At 40.2% G+C, this 22796-nt stretch overlaps 2 protein-coding genes across 2 annotated transcripts in view; one reads left to right on the top strand and one right to left on the bottom strand.

The window, feature by feature from the left end:
- The window catches only part of EIF2D (eukaryotic translation initiation factor 2D), a 29010-nt gene extending 8164 nt beyond the window's left edge, over positions 1-20846 (bottom strand). Inside the window, exons 1-9 of the mRNA XM_042462883.1 lie at positions 20605-20846; positions 17625-17815; positions 16281-16364; positions 15535-15625; positions 13996-14103; positions 12385-12683; positions 11892-12009; positions 8895-8940; positions 6970-7073 (exon numbers count right to left, since the gene is read on the bottom strand). Of these exons, the coding sequence (XP_042318817.1) occupies positions 6970-7073; positions 8895-8940; positions 11892-12009; positions 12385-12683; positions 13996-14103; positions 15535-15625; positions 16281-16364; positions 17625-17815; positions 20605-20660 (1097 nt within the window). The 5' untranslated portion in view covers positions 20661-20846. The remainder of the gene's footprint in view (positions 1-6969; positions 7074-8894; positions 8941-11891; positions 12010-12384; positions 12684-13995; positions 14104-15534; positions 15626-16280; positions 16365-17624; positions 17816-20604) is intronic.
- The window catches only part of DYRK3 (dual specificity tyrosine phosphorylation regulated kinase 3), a 46465-nt gene continuing 25195 nt past the window's right edge, over positions 1527-22796 (top strand). The window contains exon 1 of the mRNA XM_042462880.1: positions 1527-1896. The gene's annotated coding sequence lies outside the window, so the exon portion shown is untranslated. The remainder of the gene's footprint in view (positions 1897-22796) is intronic.

The following is a 22796-nucleotide window of genomic DNA, read 5'->3' as shown; positions in this document are numbered from 1 at the left end:
ATTATTATTATTATTATTATTATTATTATTATTATTATTATTATTATTATTTTGTGTGCCTGTGTGCCTGGCTATCTTCCTATACCCAAAGTGAGTGATGGAATGCTCACAAGCTACATGAGCATCATGTGGTTGAGTATGAATATATATTCATACTAGACACTTTCATGAATTGCATACTCCACATGGGCCATAGAACTGCCACTCCTAGAGCCACAACTGAGAAGGGCCAGCATAGTCAATAGCATCATCTACTTTTAACATGCTTTACAGACTGGTGGGCATTTGACACATGAACAACCCCTAATCCTCTCTGAAAAGATACTCCTTGAGAGTTCCTGTTCATTTTGATATTTTTTTAAAAAAAAATATAAATGGATACTTTAGCTCAATTAATATATATAATTAATATTATATATATATATACACACACACACACACACACTCATTTGGGATATTCTAAAATTTTGTTTTTGTTTTTGCTTTCTCTCCAAGTATTACCCCTGCTAACCCTATAGTGTACTATTTTTTTTTCATTAAAAGGTATGAATCTAGATTCCTTCCCCTCAAACTGAGAATGCAACACTGGGCAAAAGACAAAATCTTATTTTGGCAAAATGGATATTCCAATCCGAACAAGTTATTTTAATGCCTTATCATCTAGTGCCCTCCTAATTTCAGTACTGGAAGCCACAAGCCACAACACAAGGCTATTAAGTGGTAAGTAGGGTCCATCATTTCTCATCCCCACTCCAAGATGATGGCTTTCTGGCATGAAAATGGGGGGAAGCTCATATCACTAGGGAAAGCTTTTATTGCCAGAGCGCAACCATATTCTTCTTCGTGGCAAAGGAAAATAGAGAAAAGGACAAAACAAGCTGGCAGATAAGAATCAACAACCTTGCATGGATACTAATAGGAGCCAAGAAAACATACTAGGATATAGGGTGGCCAGATGTGTTAGGAAACAGGATTCCTCACTTTTTTCATAGTTGGGGGAAGGCCATCCTTCCTCTCTTGATAAGTCTTCACAGTGATCAAATAAATGGAGATTGGGAAGCGTAAATAGGAAGATCAGTCTCTGAATATTCTCAGAATTAAGTCTATAGTAAAGAAAACTATGCAGAACCAGCATAGTGTAGAGGTTTGAATGTTGGCCTGCGAATCTGGAGACCAGGGTTCAATTCCCCACTAAGCCATGAAAGCCACTGGTGACCTTGGGCAAGTCCAATGCTCTCAGCCTCAGGGGACGGCAATGGCAAACCTAATCTTGCCAATAAAAAATCATGATAGGTTCACCTTAAGGTCACCATGAGTCAGAAACTACTAGCAGGCACACAACAACAACAAAAGAAAATTACAGCCTTGGAGTCCAAGAGAGATAACCTCCGGAAAAGTTGAAGCACTGAAAAGTGCTTCATTCATAACTTTAGGTTTCAGTTCTTGCTAAACTCCAATACAGACGTAATCTGAATGCCCCCCCTCATAAACAGTCTGTGAGATTCCTTGACATCACAAGTACCCATTGTGACAGAGCTCTTGCACTGCACTGCCTGTTCTAGCAAATTACTGTAGGAACCTCTGACATCACATCTATCAAGGGGCAGTAAAAATGAGAGCTTCTTAAAGAAACTGTAAAATGCTAACTTCACAATGCTATGTGTATGTGACATCATAGATGGGTGGGGGAGGAGAGAGTGTAGAACTTCCTGTGGGAAACGAAGACCAGCAGTCCAGAGCCAAGGGTCCAACACCCCACAAGACGATCCTGGAGGACGAGAAGGGAGACGAGGGGCTGCAGTGCATATTCGTCAGTACCAATCCACTGCCACTTTTAGCCGAAGTGGGAGGAAGACTTGCGAAGAGAGCATGGGCAGCAGTAGCGAGAGACGACAGGTAGGCACACCAAGTTCCAATTTTTACAGGGAGAGAAGGGATTCACATATGGGTTGAGATAGGAAAGAATAAAACACAAAGGGCTGTTCTGTCAATTCTTCTCCCTTCACCATCATCATTGCTTTATACCAGAGAAGGGCAATGGTGGCCCTCCAGAACCTTCCATCCTGCAACTCCTATGAGCCCTAGCTCACATAGCCAATGGTGAGCTTTTACAGTAGCTGATGTACAAAAACCTCTGGAGGGCCACAGTTTTCCACTCCAGAATACACTTGTTTTTTGCTAATATTCTGGTATCAAGAGCTTTTCTGACAATAACATGCATGTGATAAGTCACCCACTATATCAAGAGATGAGCTGAATCAGCTTGCATCTTTAATGGGTGTTAGTGACATGGGATCTATATATGTGTGACCTAAAGGTGCAAGCATCACCAACACACCAACTGAATTGGTTTTTGTTAACTGCCCTTGAGTCGACCTTGACTCATGGCAACCATGTGGATGAGACATCTTCCAGACTGCTTGTCTTCTACTGCTCTGCTTAAGTTTTACAGACTCATGCCTGTGACCTCCTTAATTGAACCTAGCCATCTGGTGTGCCATTTCCTTTCTTTTTTCTACCCTCAACCTTTCCCAGCATTATTGTCTTTTCTAATGAGTCATGCCTTCTCATGATTTGGCCAAAGTACAACAGCCTCAATTTGATCATCTTGGCTTCCAGAGGTATTTCAGGCTTGATCTGTTCCAGGACCCATTTGTTTGTCTTTTTGGTTGTCCACAATACCCTCAGCACTCTTCTTCAGAACCATACCTCAAATAAGGTAATATTCTTTTTATCTTTTTCACTGTCCAGCTCTCACATCCATACATAGTGATGGGGAATACAATGGCCTGGACGATTCCAAGTATAATGCTCAATTATATATCTTTACTCTTTAGGATCTTCTCTAGCTCTTTCATGGCTGCTTTTCCCATTCCTAGCCTTCTTATCTCTTCACTTCAATCTCCGTTCTGAAAGATGTTTGATCCAAGGTACGAGAAATCTTTAACTATTTCTATTTCCTCATTGTCTAATCTGAATTTATGTAGGTCCTCCATGATCATTATTTTTGTTTTCTTTATCTTCAGCATCAAGCCTGCCTTTGCACTTTCTTCCTTGGCTTTCCTTAGTAATTCTTCCAAGTCCATGATGTTTTCCCACTAACAATAGTGTGTAATCGATGTATCTTAAAATGGTTGATGTTCCTTCCTTTTATCCAGCATTCCTTGCTAGCATTGGCTAGAAACTAGCAAATAAGTCCAAATGTCCATGGCTGAGAAAAAACTCAAACGCATGACTCTAAGGTCCTTGATAATTACCACTTCAAGGGATTTGTGGGGTAAAGGGGCAAAAACTGAAGAATCATAGAATCGTAGAGACCACAAGGGCCATCCAGTCCAACCCCCTGCCATGCAGAAAAAGACCCAACAGATGGCCATCCAGCCTCTGCTTAAAGACCTCTAAGGAAGGAGACTCCACCACACTCTGAGGGAGTGTGTTCCACTGTTGAACAGCCCTTACTGTAGGAAGTTCCTCCTAATGTTGAGGTGGAATCTCTTTTCCTGTAGCTTGCATCCATTGTTCCCGGTCCTGGTCTCTGGAGCAGCAGAAAATAAGCTAGCTCCCTCCTGAATATAACATCCCTTCAAATATTTAAACAGGACTATCATATCACCTCTTAATCATCTTTTCTCCAGGCTAAACATCCGCAGCTCCCTGAGTCATTCTTCATAGGGCATGGTTTCCAGACCCTTCACCATTTTAGTCACCCTCCTTTGGACATGCTCCAGTTTCTCAATGTCCTTTTTGAATTGTGGTGCTCAGAACTGGACATAATATTCCAGGTGGGGCCTGACCAAAGCAGAATACAGTGGCACTATTACTTCTCTTGATCTAGACACTATACTTTTATTGATGCAGCCTAAAATTGCATTGGCCTTTTTAGCTGCCACATCACACTATTAACTCATGTTCAACTTGTGGTCTACTTGGACTCCTCGATCCCTTTCACATGTAGTCTCGTTCAGCCAGGTGTCCCCCATCCTATAGCAGTGCATTTTATTTTTCTGCCCTAAGTGCAGTACATTACATTTCTCCGTGCTGAGTTTCATTTTGTTAGCTTTGGCCCAGCTTTCTAGTCTATTCAGGTCATTTTGAATTTTGATCCTGTCTTCTGGAGTATTAGCTATTCCTCCTAATTTGGTGTCATCTGCAAATCTGATAAGTATGCCTCCAATTCTGTCATCCAAGTCACTGATGAAGATGTTGAATAGCACTGGGCCCAGGGCTGAGCCCTGTGGGACCCCACTGGTGACTTCTCTACAGGATGAAAGGGATCCGTTGTTGAGCACCCTTTGAGTTCGGCCAGTCAACCAATTACAAATCCATGTAACAGTTGCCTTGTCTATCCCACATTCTACAAGCTTGTTTTCAAGAACGTCATGGGGAACTTTGTCAAAGGCCTTACTGAAATCAAGATATACGATATCCACAGCATTCCCTTCATCTATCAAGCTGGTAATTTTATCAAAGAAAGAGATTCTTTGTCATAATCATTATCCTCCTTACATCAACCAGGTTAACATACATTCTAAAGCTTCAAAGACTTATAAACATTTTGTATAATAAAGCTAGAGGGATGGGGTGGTTCAGTGATTAAGACACCAACTCTGATGATTGCAAGATCAGCAGGTCGGGACTTTGAGGCCCAAGTGCCACATGATGGAGTGACCTCCCACCATTAGTCCCAGCTTCTGCCAACCTAGCAATTTGAAAGCATGTAAAAGTGCAAGTAGATAAAGAGGTACCAATTTGGTGGGAAGGTAACAGCATTCCATGCAGTCATGCTGGCCATGCGACCATGGAGTTGTCTTTGACAACGCTGACTCTTCAGTGATGGAAATGAGTACCACCCCCTACAGTTGGACATGATTTGACAACCTTGTCAAAGGGGAAACCTTTACCTTTACCTTTATAATAAACCTACATTATACAGTGGTAAGCACTACTGCTTACTTGATATCCACAACATTGATGGATAACAAAAGGAGGACAGTTTAGGACTGGCCTATATTTTGCATGTCTGATTGCAAAAAAGCTGAGCATTGGCATAGATGGAGAAAGAATGATAACGATTAGGCTTGTCTTAAATTCTTCTGTGCCCTTAATAAGTGATATCAAGAAACAGTTTCAAAAGATATGATTTGATCTGTTTCAGCAGCAGAGAGCTAGCTGAAGGTGTTGGCTTTTTCTAACACAATGCAGTTTTTAAAAGACACAAGCACTATCCTTAACCCTGCACATTGCAGCCCTTGACTTGACTATTCTGTTTTGGTGTTTATAAGTAAAGAAGCACTGACCAACCATTGGTCATCTACTCTAAACTGTTTTTTGTTTGTTTTTTTAGTACTGATGTAATACTATGATGGAAACTGTGAAATGTGAGTGGCTGAGGAAAGGCAAAAACATAAACAAGGTTATTGTTTTTTTGAGGAAGATGTAACCAAACTGTAGCAAAAGTTTTAAAAGATTTGTTCATATTGCATGTATACAAATATATAATGACAGAGAACCATGTATATGAATTACCAGAATAGTGTCTAGTTTAAAATATATAAATTTGGGGATCAGTTTTAAAATATGGATTTAAGATGCTTGTTTCTTCAAATAATCATGTAAGCAAAGCTTTTAGAATCTGTGATTCCAACCTAGACTAGTCTATAATGGGAAACTGATATTACTGCTGCTGATGCCTTGTAGTTAATTTCACCATCCTGAATACGTCATCTTTTCTTTTAAAAATTATGTTTAGCCTCTGAAATCTCAAAACCCAAGCAGAATATACTGACCAGGATTTATTTATTTGTTGGATGCCATGGACCTGTCCTAGATGGGACATGGCATTATCCTTTCATCAGAGATTCAGAATAAAATAGGAAACCATTTAAATAAGTCTATACAGACATGCTCCATCTCAGCATTTGTACAAGACAGCAGGCTTCCACTTTTTTTGACAAAGAACATTTCTATTTATTCCTCTAGTGTAAAATACGCACACACTTTCCCCCATAACATTTCCTCCTTAAACATTAGCAACAGGGGGACAAATATGGGTTGATTTGTGTCATTTAGATTATAAACAAGGATGATTTCGTTTAAAATTTTCTATCCCTTCTCTAATAAGGCCCCAATGTTTTAATATTCTTCTTCAATATAGCATGCTGTATTTCTTTTTGGAAAGCTGCATCAAAAGGCATACCCAGTATTTGAACTAAACATGTGTAAATAATAGCTGGGAGGAGTTCTCCCCACCACCATCAAAGAGCATGACTTTTTACTCAGTGTAGACAGTGCAACTATCTGGTCAGCATTTACAACCAGAATTGCATCTGATACTTAGTTATTCAAGCTTTCTCATATATCAACATGCTTTTGTAGCTTAATAATTTGCTTTAAATGTCATATTTTTGTTCTGGCTGTGAACATTTTCCCACAGAATTAACAAGACTTAGAAAGCCCCCCCTTTTCTAATTACTTCAGTCATGCATTCATCTCATCCTCATTCTCAGTTCTCCAATACAAACTCATCCTCCATCTGTGAAGCTTATTGATAAGCATATTGGGCAGTCCTACTTGAAGTTATGCGCAGTGTACGTTTATATCTTCATTTGTAAAGAGGCCTTTGTGACAGCTGCTTGCTTACGTATTTGGCTCCTCAAAGTGAACCAGACACATAGAAGCTAGTCTAGGGTATTAACTGCATCTTCAATATAGAAGAGAGAAACTTCACAAATGTGTGTGTGTGTGACAGAGAAAGAGAGATAGAGAGAGAGATGGATCTCTTGCAAAAGGAGCAACTTCTGTTCTAGTTAGCTCCTTTGGTCTTAAAACACAACTCAGCTCATTAACCACTTTTAAAGTGCTTCAGACAGAAAGCACACAATTATTCAAAACTCTTTCCCATTTTGAGAACAGCTCATTTAGAACTTCTTCTCCAAGATATTAATTCTTATACAGGGCTCAGAATTTTACCTGTCATGCCTCCAGTCCACATCCACAATGCTCTCTACCCCCTTACTCAGTTCTTTCACCTGAAGGATCTTCTGTTGTTGCATCGACTGCAGGAACTTGGAGAACTATGACAGAAAAAGCCATTAGAATTTATATGCTCATACAATCCCGCACAGAGTCTATGGTGTGAAGCACATGGGCCAAAAAGATCGGCTCAAGACAGCAGTGATCACACAGCTTGCACTCAAAGCAGGCCACCGCTGCAGTCGCAAACGGGCAGTCAGCAGGAGCAAATTTAATCCACTCCTGAAAAGAGTAGCTTTTGCTGTCTCAGCGCACTCTTGGCATGGCTTCTGGCTGCTTTGGGGTGCATCGTCTAAACACCATGCCCCCCAAAGTGTCCGGAAGCTGTATTATTTGATCCATCTGCTTTGGGCAATTGTTGCAGTGGCTGTTGTTATCCTTAAAGCACAGTGTGAAAAAAGGAAAAAGCTAGTCCAACTATAGTTCCCACCAGAGGGAAGGAGAGGCCCAGGTCTGTGCACTATAGGTAGTATGTCTGCAAGGAGGGTTTGCAACAGACTATACAGATACTATACAGGTACAAACTAATATAATGACCCTGCATACAGTACAACATAGGTCCTTTCCCTTGCTGCTTCTTGATTGGGACGCAGTGGCATCACTAAAATACTCTTGGGCCACTGTCAGGTAAAAGAGGGGTACTACAATTGTAATACCAAGTGAATGGATATCATCAAATCATGCAAGTACATCATCATCAGTTGCTTACAGCACCCTATAGGGAAAGTTTGGATGTGCAAAACAGTATAGTGGAGTGGTGTTCTTTATATGAGTGCATTCATAATAGACAAGAAATGTTAAAAAGAGTACAGATATATAGTAATTTAAAACATTAGACCCTGTCAGCAATCCTCTTGGGAAACTTGAGACCTCGTGGTTTGAAATACACAAAATTATTATTGACAATTTCTTGGCAAAAGTATGTATTCTTTTTAGCAAAGTATGGGAGATGAGAAGTCATTTAAAAGCATTCTTGTGCAAATCTGGCAAACTGTGTTAACCTTTGCAAATATCTGAGGTAAGGAGGACATTGTTCAAGAGCAAAAATGCTTTGAATTGTACAGAAATCATAGTAGATATTTAAAGTTAAGCCTTTTTTCTAATGTACAGTGTATCAGAAATCTCTTATTTTATACTACTTTCAAAAATATGTTTCAATAATATATTAATCTTACATTAACTTTTAAAATATTCAGTACTGACCTCCATATAAATCCAAGGGTCACAAAAGCCCTTTTAATAATCATGATATTTTTTCAAAAAACATTTTGAGGCTGTATCCTATGCATACTTATTCTGGATCAAACCCACTAAATACAGTGGGACTTATTTTTTGGATTGCCTTGTTAATCTAGCAAGAAAAAACATTAAAGACTTCTGTCACGGGCAATAATCTGTAAACAGATTACAGCTGTATGAAATGCATAAATAAATTAATGGCTCTTATGAAAGGAGTACAAGGAGATATCCACTGGAAAAAAGATTATCATCTGCTCACACACTGTGCAAGACTGCACAACTTTGTTTCATCTTGTATTCTTGCATTAAGTAATTATGATGTAGTTTAAAAAGGGAATGCAATTACACCTTTCTGACCCATTTTTTTCATGATGGGCAGTGGAAATGATAGATGTATTTACAAATAAATGACAAGGAGTAGAATAGCCACAGGGCACTTTTGCCTGAAGCACCACATGTACACTCTGAAAATGTCAGCACACCTGAATTCCCTCCCCACCCCAACAGTGTATTACATGAGGGACAGATATTTGGGAAGCTGACAACTAGAAAAATCTTGATTTTAAATCTAAGAAATAGTTTTTCCTCCCTAACTTTCATAGTACAGAAAAACAATTACTCACCTTTTTGTAGCTGGATTTCTTTATGTCGAGCTGCTGACCATTTGGACTATTGGTAAGTTAAAGAAGAAAACAATTATAACTAAAAAGGACATCACCCCTAAGCATCTGAAATTGTGTTTGTATCCCATCCCGATTTTTCCTACTAAAATACTCTTAGAAGACAAACACACTGAAATTTAGAACTGTTGTTGGGTGCCTTCAAGTCATTTCTGACATAGGGCAACCATAAGATGAACCTATCAAGGGACTTTATTGGCAGGAGTTGTTCAAAGGAGGTTTGCCTTTGCCTTCCTCTGAGGCTGATAAAGTGTGACATGCTCAAGTTTACCCGGTGAATTTCCATGGCTAAGCAGGGATTTGAACCTATCTTCCAGAATCATAGTCCAAGTCCAACACTACATCGCACTAGCTCTCTCTGAAACTGGAAACAGAGAATTTAAATTCCGTATAGAGTTATGAAATGTAGTTTCCTTCTCCACTAGAAATTATGCAAAAAAAAAAAAAATCTCATTAAGTTTCTATTGGAACATAGGTGCTCTTCTTCCTTGTGTATGATCCAAGAGCACAAAGTACCACATAGATACATAATGAGCTTTTTCAGAGCTAAGCACAACAATGCTCTATGTGAAGAAACTTTTAATCTTCATTCTTTCTGGAGTACAGTATACCTTAACATACTTTGATCCACACTAAACTCCCTGTAGTAGTAATCACTATGGCCCAAAGCCCTAGCACTTCTACTGATAATTCTGGTAATTGGGGCTCTTTTCACATTATTAACTAGCAAGTATAATTATATACTTCAGTTTCAATGTAGAAGCCCTACTTAAGTATGCATGGCTGGCTTCAGATTAATCCAGAATCTCCATACCCACAAGGGAACAGTGGTGTATGCATGAAACCCCTGTACACATGAGATTCTTCACGGTCTGCATCTTTTTAGTTCGGGTTCTTAACACTGAACGCCACATGGAAGACCTGTAGGTGCTATCTGTCAGCACAACCGCTGGGGTCCAACAACCACTGGCAGCAACTCAAACGAGCCCTAGTGGTTAAATCAGACCTTTGAGCAGAGCTAGCAATTTTAGAAGCAGAACCGTGGTTCCAAAGGCAGTTGAGATAACAGCAGCTGGATGTCTTCCAGAAACTGAAGCAATGCAGGAACCTCCGGGGACACACAACAAACCTATGCCAGACTTCTTCTGATAAACCACCAGAGAAGCTAAGTCTCCTGAAGTGCTCTTTATTCACAGTGCTATAATACAAATACAGATCTCTCCAAACTCCACAACGCATACCAAACCAACTCCTACTACAAACCCACAAGCTATCACTTGCAACCCCTAGGTTTATATAGACTCCAGACCATGTGGTCTCCCAAACCCAGTGAGTTCAGGTGTGTAACCATGACATGTGTCCCTTGTGTAATCCAGACACATGTTTCATCATCCATGGCTACGTGCACTTGGACACCAAAGTGTCCTTGAGCCAATGAGCATCAGCTGTGCTAATTAACCTTGTCCTTCTGCTGAATGCTCATGGTCAAACACACACACACATCAAGCATTTCCCTGTGTGCTGTTATTAACCCTTGACACTCTGACACTGTCTACTCATGGAATTATGGATCAAAACAAGTCTTTTCATGCTAGGTTTACTTGACTGATGATAATGATCCCAAATCTTAATATATTAGCTATCTGCCATCTTAATTAACATGGGAGAGCTAGCTGTAAACTGCTTGCAGCTCAAAAGATTCATGTTTATCACTTAATGGAAGGGAGGAAGGTATACCTTTGGAATGGCACCAAAACCCAACCACTGTAATATGCATATTTCTCATGCAGAAGATTACAAGCTCAATCACTGGAAACGCTGGTTAAAAGATGGCAGAGCTGAGAAAGACATTTGCATTAAGACTCTGGAGGGCCACATCTGGTTGGGATAGAGTGAATTGAACTAAATGGAATAATGTTTTGTCTCAGCACATCAGCTCTATTGCATTGTATCCAATTTTATCAATCAGCTATTTCAGGGGTGGGTAAAAGTGGCCTATGTGCATCACCCAGGGCCTTCAGTGTGGCCTCCCAGCACTCCCACACCAATGCTCCATCCAATTTCTTCTGATTGATATTAAAAGACTCATACTATCAAGATGGCACTGGAGAATAATTTCACCATGTTCCCTTTTCCCTGGTCTGTTTTACATTCAGGTGAGCCTGTTTTCTGAACTGGAAGAAACTAGAAGTCACTTCTGATTTTGGAAATGTCCCCTCCACCCCTGAAACAGGCCAAAAAAGGCCTAATACCTGATAAAATTACCACACATGGACCCTATAAGGCACAAAAGGGGGCTTTTTCGGTAATGTTTTTTTTTAACTGAAGGGAGGGCCTAAACAACCTAAAAGCACCAGAGCCTGTCTGATCTTAACAGCTAAGTATGCCTAGTTAGTACTTGGATGGAAAACCACCAACAAATACCAAATGCTGTACATTATATTTCAGAAGAAGGAATTGGCAAGACCACCTCTGAGCAATCCTTGCCTAAGAAAACCTATGAAATTCATGGGGTTGTCACAAGTAGACAGGTGACTTGAAGGAACATTCATTCTCTCTCTCTCTCTCTCTCTCTCTCACACACACACACACACAATGCAGAAAAGTTGAAGCTATTTGACATCTTTGTAAATTATACTGATATTATTTTGGACTTTATACTTGTCACAGTCTTCAGCCTGAACAATAAACTGAATGAATTATAATGACATGAAAGGCACAGGGAACTCTGAAACAAATCAGGAAGTTCAAATAAAATGCAACATTCTCCAGCAAACTTGCACCCAGCTTTCACAGTGGCTAAGGAACAAATGCCCTCTAGGTATTGTTGGACTGCAACTTCCATTAGGCCAACTGCAATGGTCAGTGGTCAGGGATGATTGGAGTTGCAGTCCAACATCTGGAGGGTTACAAATTACTACACAATCAGACTACACCTACCAGCATGAAAACATGTAGTTACGCAGAAAGCTGCTGGCCAACAAAGGGAGCTCTGACTTCTTCACTTTACATTTTAAGGCATGGAAGAAGCACTGATGAAGCAAAACATCCATTTGTTCTGTTGAAAAAAATACAAAGACAGAATATTTCCTCATCAGCACCAGCACAAAACAATGGTGTGGCCCAATTTACCACAGATCACTTGTCACTTGGTGAACCCTCTCTGCCACTACTTTATACCCCATGTAGTGTCTAAAGACAGGGAATTTTTTTTGACAGAAAACACAACTGCAAACTATTAACATGTAAGTCTTGTAATGGCTTATGCCCCCTAGCTTTGCCCAGTTAATACTGACATTTGAAGAAGACAGCACAACTTCCCAAAGGTAGCAAGATGTATCAGTCTGTCTTGTTATTTAAGCAAACAATTGATATCCTCAGCCGAAAGTTGTTACTGGAACAGAAATGCCTAGCCACATCCCTGCAGTTATACCTTGTGGACTCCTGTCTTCCATCTCCTGAGAAACATCTGGGTTTTCTTCTCTGACAATTTCATCAGCTCCATCTTCATTTGGTACCTCTTTTCTCCTTAGGTCAGCACACTGAGGAATTTCTTCCATGTTTAGATTTCCAAAGTTTGTCTGCAAGGATGAGTCAACAGAGAGGCTGTTTTCCAGTACTTGGCCCTTCCCTTCTTCATCCTCTTGTTCCTCTTCTTCAGCATCCATCACTTCTGAAGGTTCTCCTTCTAAGGGGGCAATGATGGGTGGGCATGACTTGTCACCAAACCCCCTTTTTAATTTAAAAGAAAACATGTAAAATATTACTCCGAATTCCCATTTGAGCAAAAGAACTGTTCACAGCCAAGAGTCAGGACAGGGCCAATTAAACTATTCACTGGGGAAAAAATCCTGTTTCAAGGAAACAGGAACAGTAATAGATATCTGAACACATCTACTCTCAAAAATGTATGGATAAAACAATCTGGAAAATCAAGATAATCAAGGATAACTGGGTGGTGATGTGAGCCATCTTCAAATATCTGAAAGGTTGTCACATTTTCTGTTGCTCCAGAGAGCAGGACATGAACCAATCATTTCAAATGACAAAAAAAAAAGGAGATTTCAGCTAAATATTCAGAGGTTCCTTCAGATAGTAGAAGCTGTTTGACAGAGGAATAACTACCTGAGATGCTAGTGGATTCTTCCTTATTGGAGGTTTTTAAACAGAGGTTACATGGCCAAGTCTCCTTCCTTAGAGATCTTTAAACAGAGGCTGGATGGCCATCTGTCGGGGATGCTTTGGACTGGATGGCCCCTGCGGTCTCTTCCAACTCTATGATTCTATGGCCACTTTTCAGAGATGCTTTAGATATAGATTTCATACAGGGGGTTTGATTAGATGACTTCTAGCATTCCTTACAAATGTACAGTTCTATTATTCAGATTTAACATTACAAGCAAATAACACACTCAAAATAAAACCCTACTTGCACATTCCCCTATAAAGATCTGATTAGATGTGGCTTAAAGCTACCAAATCCCACATCCTTTGAGCTGCATGTTTCACTTTGTGTCTAACACAGGACACAGCATAGGCTCATTTCACAAGATAACAAGAAAAAAAACAAGATAAGCTCCTAATATTATAAAGTCTATGAAATTATTAAAATGCATATATGCAATCTATCATTTGCGATCCACCTATGGATTTAGACAAGAAAGAAGGGGAGACTCAAGCTTATGATATGATCGGTGGTGCAAGATATTTCAGAGGAACCTGCCCCTCCCCAACAACGATGCCACAGAGGGGGAAGAGTTGTCATGCTCCACCTAAGTGTTCATTGAAGTTTAGGGATAGAAGCTTCTTGCTAGAGTTCAGGGAGAACCTTGGCATAGCAGTTAATGTAGAGCTTTTGGTTGCAGTGTATTATTCATTACTAAATTATCAGTATTTATAGACTACACTATAACAGTAGTTCTGGTCAGCTCATAGTAAAAAAGATTCTGCGTTTGCATTGTTCTCTGGATTCGACTGAACCTAACGACAGCTGCCTACAGGTCATTTTGTGTAAGCTATCATGCAACTTTGGTTAAGCACCCACCATAAGTGATCCATATAGGTATGAAGCACTGTGAAGCCTTTTCCTTTCATTTCAGCTGCCACCATTTCTGCAGTGGACATGTTAGCTATTCCAATGGCAACAGGGGCACTGAAAAGAAAAGAATACAGTATGCTGAAAACAAATAGCATGATTCTTACTTTAACAAAAGAAAGTTATGTACTCGTGGCTCCTGGAAAGAGCGACAACATGGTATAATGATGTGAGTATTGGGCTGGAGCTCTGGGAAACTAGGGTTTGAATTCTTATTCACTCACTGCGTGACCCTGGGCAAGTCACACATTCACAACCTTAGAGAAAGGCAATGACAAATCTCCTTTAAATACATCCTGCCAAGAAAATTCTATGATGCAGCCACCAGAAGTCACAACCAATCTGAAGGCACATAACAACCACCATCTCCCAGACAAGAAAGCAGTTGGTTTAAACATCATGGCCACGCTGGGGTCTAGCCATTTGTGATGTACTTCAGGTTCATGTGTACTTCTTTTGCTTGAGTATTTTGATTCCCTTTTACACTTCATACTTTGCGGTAACCAGGTTACCTTAATGGCCAATTCAGGCAAACTAGCTTCCCTGAAAACTACAGTTTGTCTCTGAATAAGAACCAGAAAATTACCTGAATCAGCATCTTGGTAGCCTATGATAACCAAAAAACAAGATGTGCAAAAAACAATCAAAGCATTTAAAGGAAAGAGGGAGAAAGCAAGCTCTAGCCTGATTCATAATTCATGAGATGAATAATACATAAAATCTAGTTGTACTATTAGAAGCCCTGATGGGTTAGACTGGCATATTGTCACACAAGCACAATCCCCAGAATAAATGGGAAGCTCTTGCTTCCAATTTGTCTTTCTTTGAAACCAAAAAGTAAGTGATAAAACCAGCTGTTCAGAGAAAGAACTCAGTATGAAGCAGCCTTACATGTTCACACTCATCCACGTTTCTATACAGCTATGACCAAATCCAACTTAAACATTTGATCAAAACTCACAGATATGTGTGAGAAGCTTTTATGTTTCTCATCAGAAGAACCTAACTCAACTCTTCAAACTTTCAATTTCTAAAAAAAAATATGTTATTTTTTATTTTTTACATTTTAGTGAAATAATTCTTCAGAAGGACTGACAGCCATTGGGGAAAAGAGCTCAAGAGGTGTAAAAGACAAGCCACAAAAAGCAATAGTGAGGGCTTACATGTATGTTTCTTAAACATAAACTTGCATACAGTCTTCACACCTACAAAATTTAAAGAGGAACTAAATATGAACAGGTTAGTCTTAAAAGTGCCATTAAATGTCTCTTGTTATTTTGCCAAAATAGACAAACAGTTTATCCCTTTAAAAACAAAACTGATAATACTCTTGTGATTTTTTTTCCAGAACAATTTGCTTAGTCTCAGCTTGTTCTTCTGTTGGCCACAGCTGGCTTGATCTTTTGTTTATCTTCTCAAAACACACAGTACAAATCCACCTATAGAGTTACAAAACCCCTTCACATTTGTTTTCAAGATAACTCATACCTGTTTCTTGCCAAAGTAACAGCACACAGCGTACCACGATCTACCTCAGGAAGACCACAAGAGGGCACTACAACCCCTGGGAGCATTAGATCTGTAGAAAAAAACAATAATCAGGATCTCAGCAATTTTTTCCAAAACAGTTATCCCTCCTCCTCCATTAAAAAAACAGCAAAAAGAGGGAAAAGATAAATCGCAGATCAAATATAATATATTATTAATACCAATATCATCTTCATTTATATTCCAACTTTCTCCCAAAATTGGAATGCAAGGCACCTTACAAATTAAAATAAGTACAATATATTTTAAAACATACAAAAATTCAACATTAAAATCGAATTGCAGTTTTCACAAAATTAAAACAATTAAAAACCTACACTTAAAAAAAAAGCAGTTAAGAACTGTATCGTTTATGCACCACACTGTGAATCTTTTTTCTTAAAAACCTTTACATCTAAAAGCCTGTTGGACAAAAAGGAAGGGGCCATTCTAACCTCCCAAGGGAGGGAGTTCCAGAGCCAAGGTGCAGCCACCACAAAGGCCCTGTCTTGTATCCCCACCAATCATATCTGTGAAGGTGGTGGGCTCGTAAGATCACCTGATGATCTCAGGGTCCAGAGAGGCTCATATGAGAAGATAATTTCTGTCAGACAGCCCCTGTGAAGTTGCCAATCCCTTTAGTAATGTATTACTTCCAACCATAGGATGCCATACAGTCCGTGAGGCTTTCTCTTCCACCTCCTTACCTGCTCCTCCAGCTAGTTTATGCAACACAGGTGGCCACGTGGAAAAAGCAGGGAGAATGTGAGGATAAGACCACAAGGTGTACACTGTCCCAAAGAGAAAGAGAGAGAGAGAAACTTCTGCATTACTCAAGCACTTACACTCATTCCTTGTTTTCATATCTCCCCCGTTTCTCAGACAGTGCAATTATTAAAACCACTTCAGTTTTCTAGTCATTCATTTTATTTCCCAATTCCAGAACACACATGAGAACTTCAGTTTCAAGTAATCTACAGTATTAGCTACTAAATGGACTGTATTGAGTTAATTTGTGCAGCAAGAACCTTTTCAAATCAGTGATTTTCTTATTTAGCCAGAAATAATCAAATCTGTTGGCAAGGCAGATTCAACAGTAAAGGAAAAGCAGAAATTGTGTATTCATATGGGCTAAAGCCCCACTGAAGATAATAGGATGTGGGCATTTCTTCAGAGTAAGTACATATGGGAAAGCCAGCAAGATGTATAGGTTTGAGCGTTGGACTACAACTTTGGAGACCAGGGTTCGATTCCTGGCTCGACCATGAAACCCCTTAGGTGACCTTGAACAAGTCATACTCTCTCACGTTATGATGTGAATTCATAGGAGTCACCCTGGTTACTAGCCAGGATATGAACTGATGCCTGGGTCTCTGGCAGAGAAATGTTAAGCATGTTAGAAAAATGTACACATGCAGTTACATTCAAAATTTTGGAAAAGTAACAAGGATGTGTAGCAGTACCCCCCAATGAACTCTTATCCATAACAAAGAAGATGGCCCTCTGGATTTAGCATGGGGATCCTTCTTCAAGCCACGCTGTATTATGACCTCTTGAGGTCTTGAAATCCCATTCCATTGGCAGGGTTCTACAGGATTTCAAAGTAAAACAATGTTTCAGGGGTAGTATATGAACATATGCCACCTATGTCTGGCTGAATATATTTACATAGACCTGAATACCCTGAAGATACTAGATCCTGTCTGATTAATGAAGCTAAGCAGGATCAACTTTAGTTAGTACTTGGACGGGAGACTATAAGGAATATCAGGGGCTGTAGGCTATATTTCAGAGGAAGGCATTGACAATTCTGATTATCCCTTGGCTAAGGAAACTCTAGGAATTTCATGGCCACGATCTGTCAATAGGTGACTTGAAGGCACATACATACATATACAGTATAACATAACAGAGAAGTAATGGAACACTCTTCCTATTTTATATGTAGAAATGAGGTTTAAAATTATGATGCAATTAAACAAAAGTATAACCCAATTAAAACTTTCCTGGTCCCACAGTAACAAACTGTTCTTTGTAACCTCTTTCCATACCTGTGGGATACATTGTCTTCTCCACTTCAAAAAGGATTGGATTCTTGACGTTGGCATAAACTGTGACAGCATCTCCTTTGTGAGTGTATAATTTAATAATATTCAACTCCTCTTTATTTGGGACAACCTCAGATAACTGTTCAGAAGTGAGGGATGGAAATGTTGCTGCAACATCATTTCGCAGTTTCCTCCTACAAAGGTCAATCGCATACACTATATGTTATTATACGCATCACCTAAATAGTCTCACCCTGAAATTTCACCTTTGGCAAATTACAACCTTGAGTTACATGCACTTCCCAAACTATTTGTATGATCCCCAACAACAAAAAAGGCAATTTGCTTTTTAAACAGGTTGCACTGAAATAGGTATTATCCAACATTTTAAAATACCAATTTTTCAAAACCAGAACTGGACTTCTGACTATTTACAGTTGGGAGAAAGGTTGAGTTTTTGGCAATTGGTATGGCCTCCAGACAGTCCTAAGGCAGAATATTTACCTCTGGGTCTTCCAGAATTGCCCTTTTTGGCACAGAAGATCCTCTCTGGAATGTGTGGGTGTATGCTGAGGGGGGGGGCAAAGCTTATTGTGAAGGGTAGAGTCCTAGTTCTGTGTTCTTCTGCATATATTTTGGCCCACTTGACAGTGCCTATACTCAAGAAAACATTATGGTTCAATACTATCATACAGAGAATACTTTCTTCCATATGTGGTTATGGCATTTAGGGTGGCTGAAATGTAGCTTTTACATTTATGACTAGTGAGCAGAGGAAAGGAGTGTAAGTACAACAGAATGTGAATCTGCTACTTGAATGTTACAACTGTAATATTTTGCATATTTTAAACTGAGTGTAGAAAACGGAAGGCAATGTAAATTAAGAAACAGAAATATTCCCTAATCAAATACAGCGAGCCCTTGGTATCCGCTGCGTTTTGGTTCCAAAGCACCTCATGGATACCAAAATCCATGGAAGCTCAAATCCCATTAGATACAATGGCATAGTAAAATGGCATCCCTTATTTAAAATGGCAACATCAAAGTTTTATTTATACATTTTATACATTTATATATACAGTACAGTGGACACTTGCCTTACGCAGGGGATCCATTCTGGACCTCCGCATAAGGCGAATTCTGCCTATGCTGGAACCCCATTCATTTGAATGGGGCTCATGCACATGGCGGCACACACCCCATTCATCTGAATGGGCTGCGCCATCCCTTGCGCCCCACGCACTCCCCGCGGCTTAAGTGCATATGCTCAAAGCCGTGTATAAAGTGGGCACACTGTGTTTAAAATATTTTGCAAACCATAGATGGTTGAATCCGTGGATAAAAAATCCATGGTTATGGGGGACTGGCTGTATAACAATCAGATAAAATTCTGTAACAGCACATTCTAGCTACAAATGCTAAAAAATTTCTTGATCGGAAGATTCCATCTGGAATAGTTGCATGTTGTAATTAGTGTTTGATGCACTGAAAAGAAGAATGGATAGGCAAAGGCAAATCTAAGAGAACTTGTGCAATTATACTACTACATTTTAAAATCTATACCCAGTATGTGCACAACTAGGATACTATGTAGGGTTCAGATGAGAGCCAGTGTGGTGTAGTGATTTGAGTTCTGGACTATGACTCTGGAGGCCAGGGTTCAAATCCTGGCTCAGCCACGGAAACCTACTGGGTGGCCTTGGACAGATCATACTTTCTTAACCTCAGCGGGAAGCAAGCTCTGAAGAAACTGGCCAAGAAAACTCTGTTCGTTTTAGGGATGTCATAAGTCAGAAACGACTTATGGCATCCCTAAAAACAACAGAATTCAGATAGAGAGAGACTGACACTCATTCACATTCAATTGCATTGATCACAGTTTAAGATTTATCAGTTAAACAGAGATTCGATAAAATAAAACAAAGTGCTGTTTCTTAAGAAAAGTTTAAAAGATGTGCCTCCAAATATACTGGTCAGACAATCCTTACTTATAACTTTAAATTGCTATAAAGACAAAACCATTGAGACAAACTAAATGATAAACTTTCCATTTTATACAATGCACTGTTAAGACTGCATTTATGTTGGGGAAAGCATTTGCATGAGTCCTGGCTGACCAGAGGTCCTCCTTTTCCAGGGCATGTCCTCCATTTCAAGCGTATGTCCAGGAGAATTCTAAAATGTCCTCTCTTTTAAGACCGACTAAGAAGCATGAATTTATAGTTCTATGAGTGTTTTGAACTTTCATTTGGTCATGTTCTACATCTGAATTGGGCAGGGTGACAAGATGTCCTCCTTTTCCAGGGCATGTCCTCCATTTCAAGCGTATGTCCAGGAGTAATTCCAAAAGGTCCTCCCTTTTAAAACAGATTAAGAAGAATTTATATTTCTATGAGTGTTTTGAGCTCCCATTTGGTCATGTCCTCCATTTTTCTTGGAGGCCCTCCATTTTGCTGTGAGGACACATCTGTTTATGAGTTTCCATTTTAAAAGCAGACTTTCCTTTTCGGTCCAAAACGCACTGCAGAAATAATAATCCAGTTTGAGACCGCTTTGACTGCCCTGGGATCAGTGCTAGGGAATCCTGGGAACAGTAGTTTATTGTGGCACCAGAGCGCTCTCTCTCTCTGACAGAGAAGGCTCAATGTCTCACAAAAACTACAGTTCCCAGAATTCCCTAGCATTGAAGCCAGGGCAGTTAAAGCGGTCTCAAACTGGGATGTATTATTTTTTTAGTGTGTTTTGGACCTTTTCAATACGCAGAAACGTTATGTAAATCCCTCATATCGTGCGAGGTTAATAATAATACTAATAATAATAACAACAAATTTTATTTATATCCCGCCGCTCCCTACGGATCGAGGCGGGTTACAAATACTGTACTGTATAGCCAACAAGAGCAAAGCAGCCTTAAAGGGTGAAGATAAACAAGCACCTGGAATAAAATGAAAGGGGAGGGAAACACAACACAAGCAAGGCTCACCTATCAGACCCTTTGATAGCCGTGTTGGATTTCACCCTGAAGGCTTTGGCAAACATGGTCCCAGCAACCCCCAGCCTCCAAATGGCGACAGTAAGGTCCAGAGGCAGCAGAACGGCGAGGTCCAGCTCAGGACTCTTCCTTCCTTCTCACAGAATGGAGGCGGCCATTTTGTGGTGCAACCCTGAAACCGGTTCGTGCAGCAACACACAGAGGCCTGCCATGGCTGCCTCCTTCTTTAGTGGCAGCACCACAAACACACATACACACAAGACAAGGCCTGATAGGCTGAGGGGGGGGGAGCTGCCATTTGCATCCGCACAGCAAAAATAACGCAGTTTGACACTGCTTTAACTACCATGGCTTCATGCTGCTAATGGAGTTCTGGGAATGGTAGTTTGTGGCGGCACCAGAGCTCCTCTCATAGGAATGTAAACCCATGCTTCTTAGTCAGGCTTAAAAGGGAAGACCTTTTGGAATTCCTCCTGGCTGGACAGAAAGTTGAAATGGAGGACATGCCCTGGGATGCTGGACTCATGTCAATGCTTTCCCCAACGTCAATGCAATCTTAGCAGTGCTATCATAAGAAATGGAAAGTTTATCATTTAGATTGTTTAAATTTGTTTGTGGCTCTGTTCTGGTGCCACAACAAACTACAATTCCCAGAATTCCATAGCACGGAGCCACAGCTGTTCAAGTGGAGCCAAATCAGATTATTTCCTCAGTGAATACAGCCTAAGGTCCTGAACACACTGCAGATATAACCCAGTTTGGGACCACTTTAACTGCCCTGGCTCAATGCTAGGAAATCCTGGGAATTGTAGTTTAATGTGGCACCAGAACTCACTGACAGAGAAGGCTAAATGTCTCACTAAACTAAAGTTCCCAGCATTCCCCAGCCTTGAGATAGGGCAGTTAAAGTGGTCTCAAACTGCATTATTTCTACAGCCCTGCAGAAATAATCTGGTTTGACACCTGCTTTAACTGTCATGGCTCCACGCTTTGGAATTCTGGGGGTTGTGATTTTGTGAGACATTCATCCTTCTCTTTGTCAGAAAGCTCTGGTGCTACAACAAACTATAGTTCCTAAGATTCTGTAGCATGGAGCCATGGTGGTTGAAGTGGTGTCAAACTGGATTGTTCCAGTGGTGCAGACGCAGCGACACCCCATCTTCCACTGCTTTGCTTAGTTCTTGTAGATTCAGGCCCATGACACACACACACACACACACACACCATTGAGTTTGGCCAGTTTGACCAGATTTCCTAACCGCAAAGGAGGACAAGGCACCACAAAATGTAGGACATTCAATAAAAATGGAGGACATGCCCCCCCAAAAGTTCGAAATACTCATATAATGTATTTATCATGCACCTCTGCTGTCTCTCTCCATTCATGACTGAAGTCTGTGTTGCAGTATTTTGAGCCTAAAAACATACCATTATTTGCAAGGCTGGAGGGAGATGCAGCTGGAGAAAGACATGAGATTCTGTGACATGGCAGGAATCCAAGTGTAGCACTTGGCGTGAATCCATACCTCCTCCTCCTCCCCCCCCCATGTCACAGATCCTTGTATCTCTCTCCAGCCATGTCTCTCACAAGCCTCACAAATGAATGAAGAGGAGCACTGCTGTCACCACCTCAAAATTGGATTTTGGAGCATTTTGTCATGTGATTTACTTGTCTCATTACTGTACTAATAAGAATTCCGGTTGCCACTGATTTGTTAAAATGTTTTTAATAGACATTGTGTCACAGATGGTACTAATATTTGTGACTTGCTGGTTAATGTTTAATGCCAGTTTGGTACATAATAAAAACCAACCCATTTATGATTTGATAAGGCATGAGAGAACTTAACACGTATTGTTAAGAACTAAGTGAGATGGGAGGTTGGGGTGACTCATATTTTCCCATCTGGGTACTCTGTGTAGCATCACCCTAGGATGCAAAGTTCAATGGGCTTGGTCTGGAAATTTCAGTTAGTGCAGAATGTGAGAGCCAGGCTGTTTAGTGGTGCCTCCTACCATGCATATGTAATGGTAAAAAATCAGCAAACTAGGGGTCATTCGGATGTCGGGTTTTTTAGCACGGCAATGCAAATCATCTCACTCACGCCTCCTAGGTTTGTTATTCACACTATGGAATTGCATTGATGTGCATCTCTGAGTTTGGCTGCTCACATTCAAATAAA

This window comes from Sceloporus undulatus, chromosome 4, assembly GCF_019175285.1.
Source record: "Sceloporus undulatus isolate JIND9_A2432 ecotype Alabama chromosome 4, SceUnd_v1.1, whole genome shotgun sequence".
Lineage (NCBI taxonomy): Eukaryota > Metazoa > Chordata > Lepidosauria > Squamata > Phrynosomatidae > Sceloporus > Sceloporus undulatus.
Note: the sequence above shows the minus strand (reverse complement) of the source record. Positions and strands in the feature narration are given on the sequence as shown.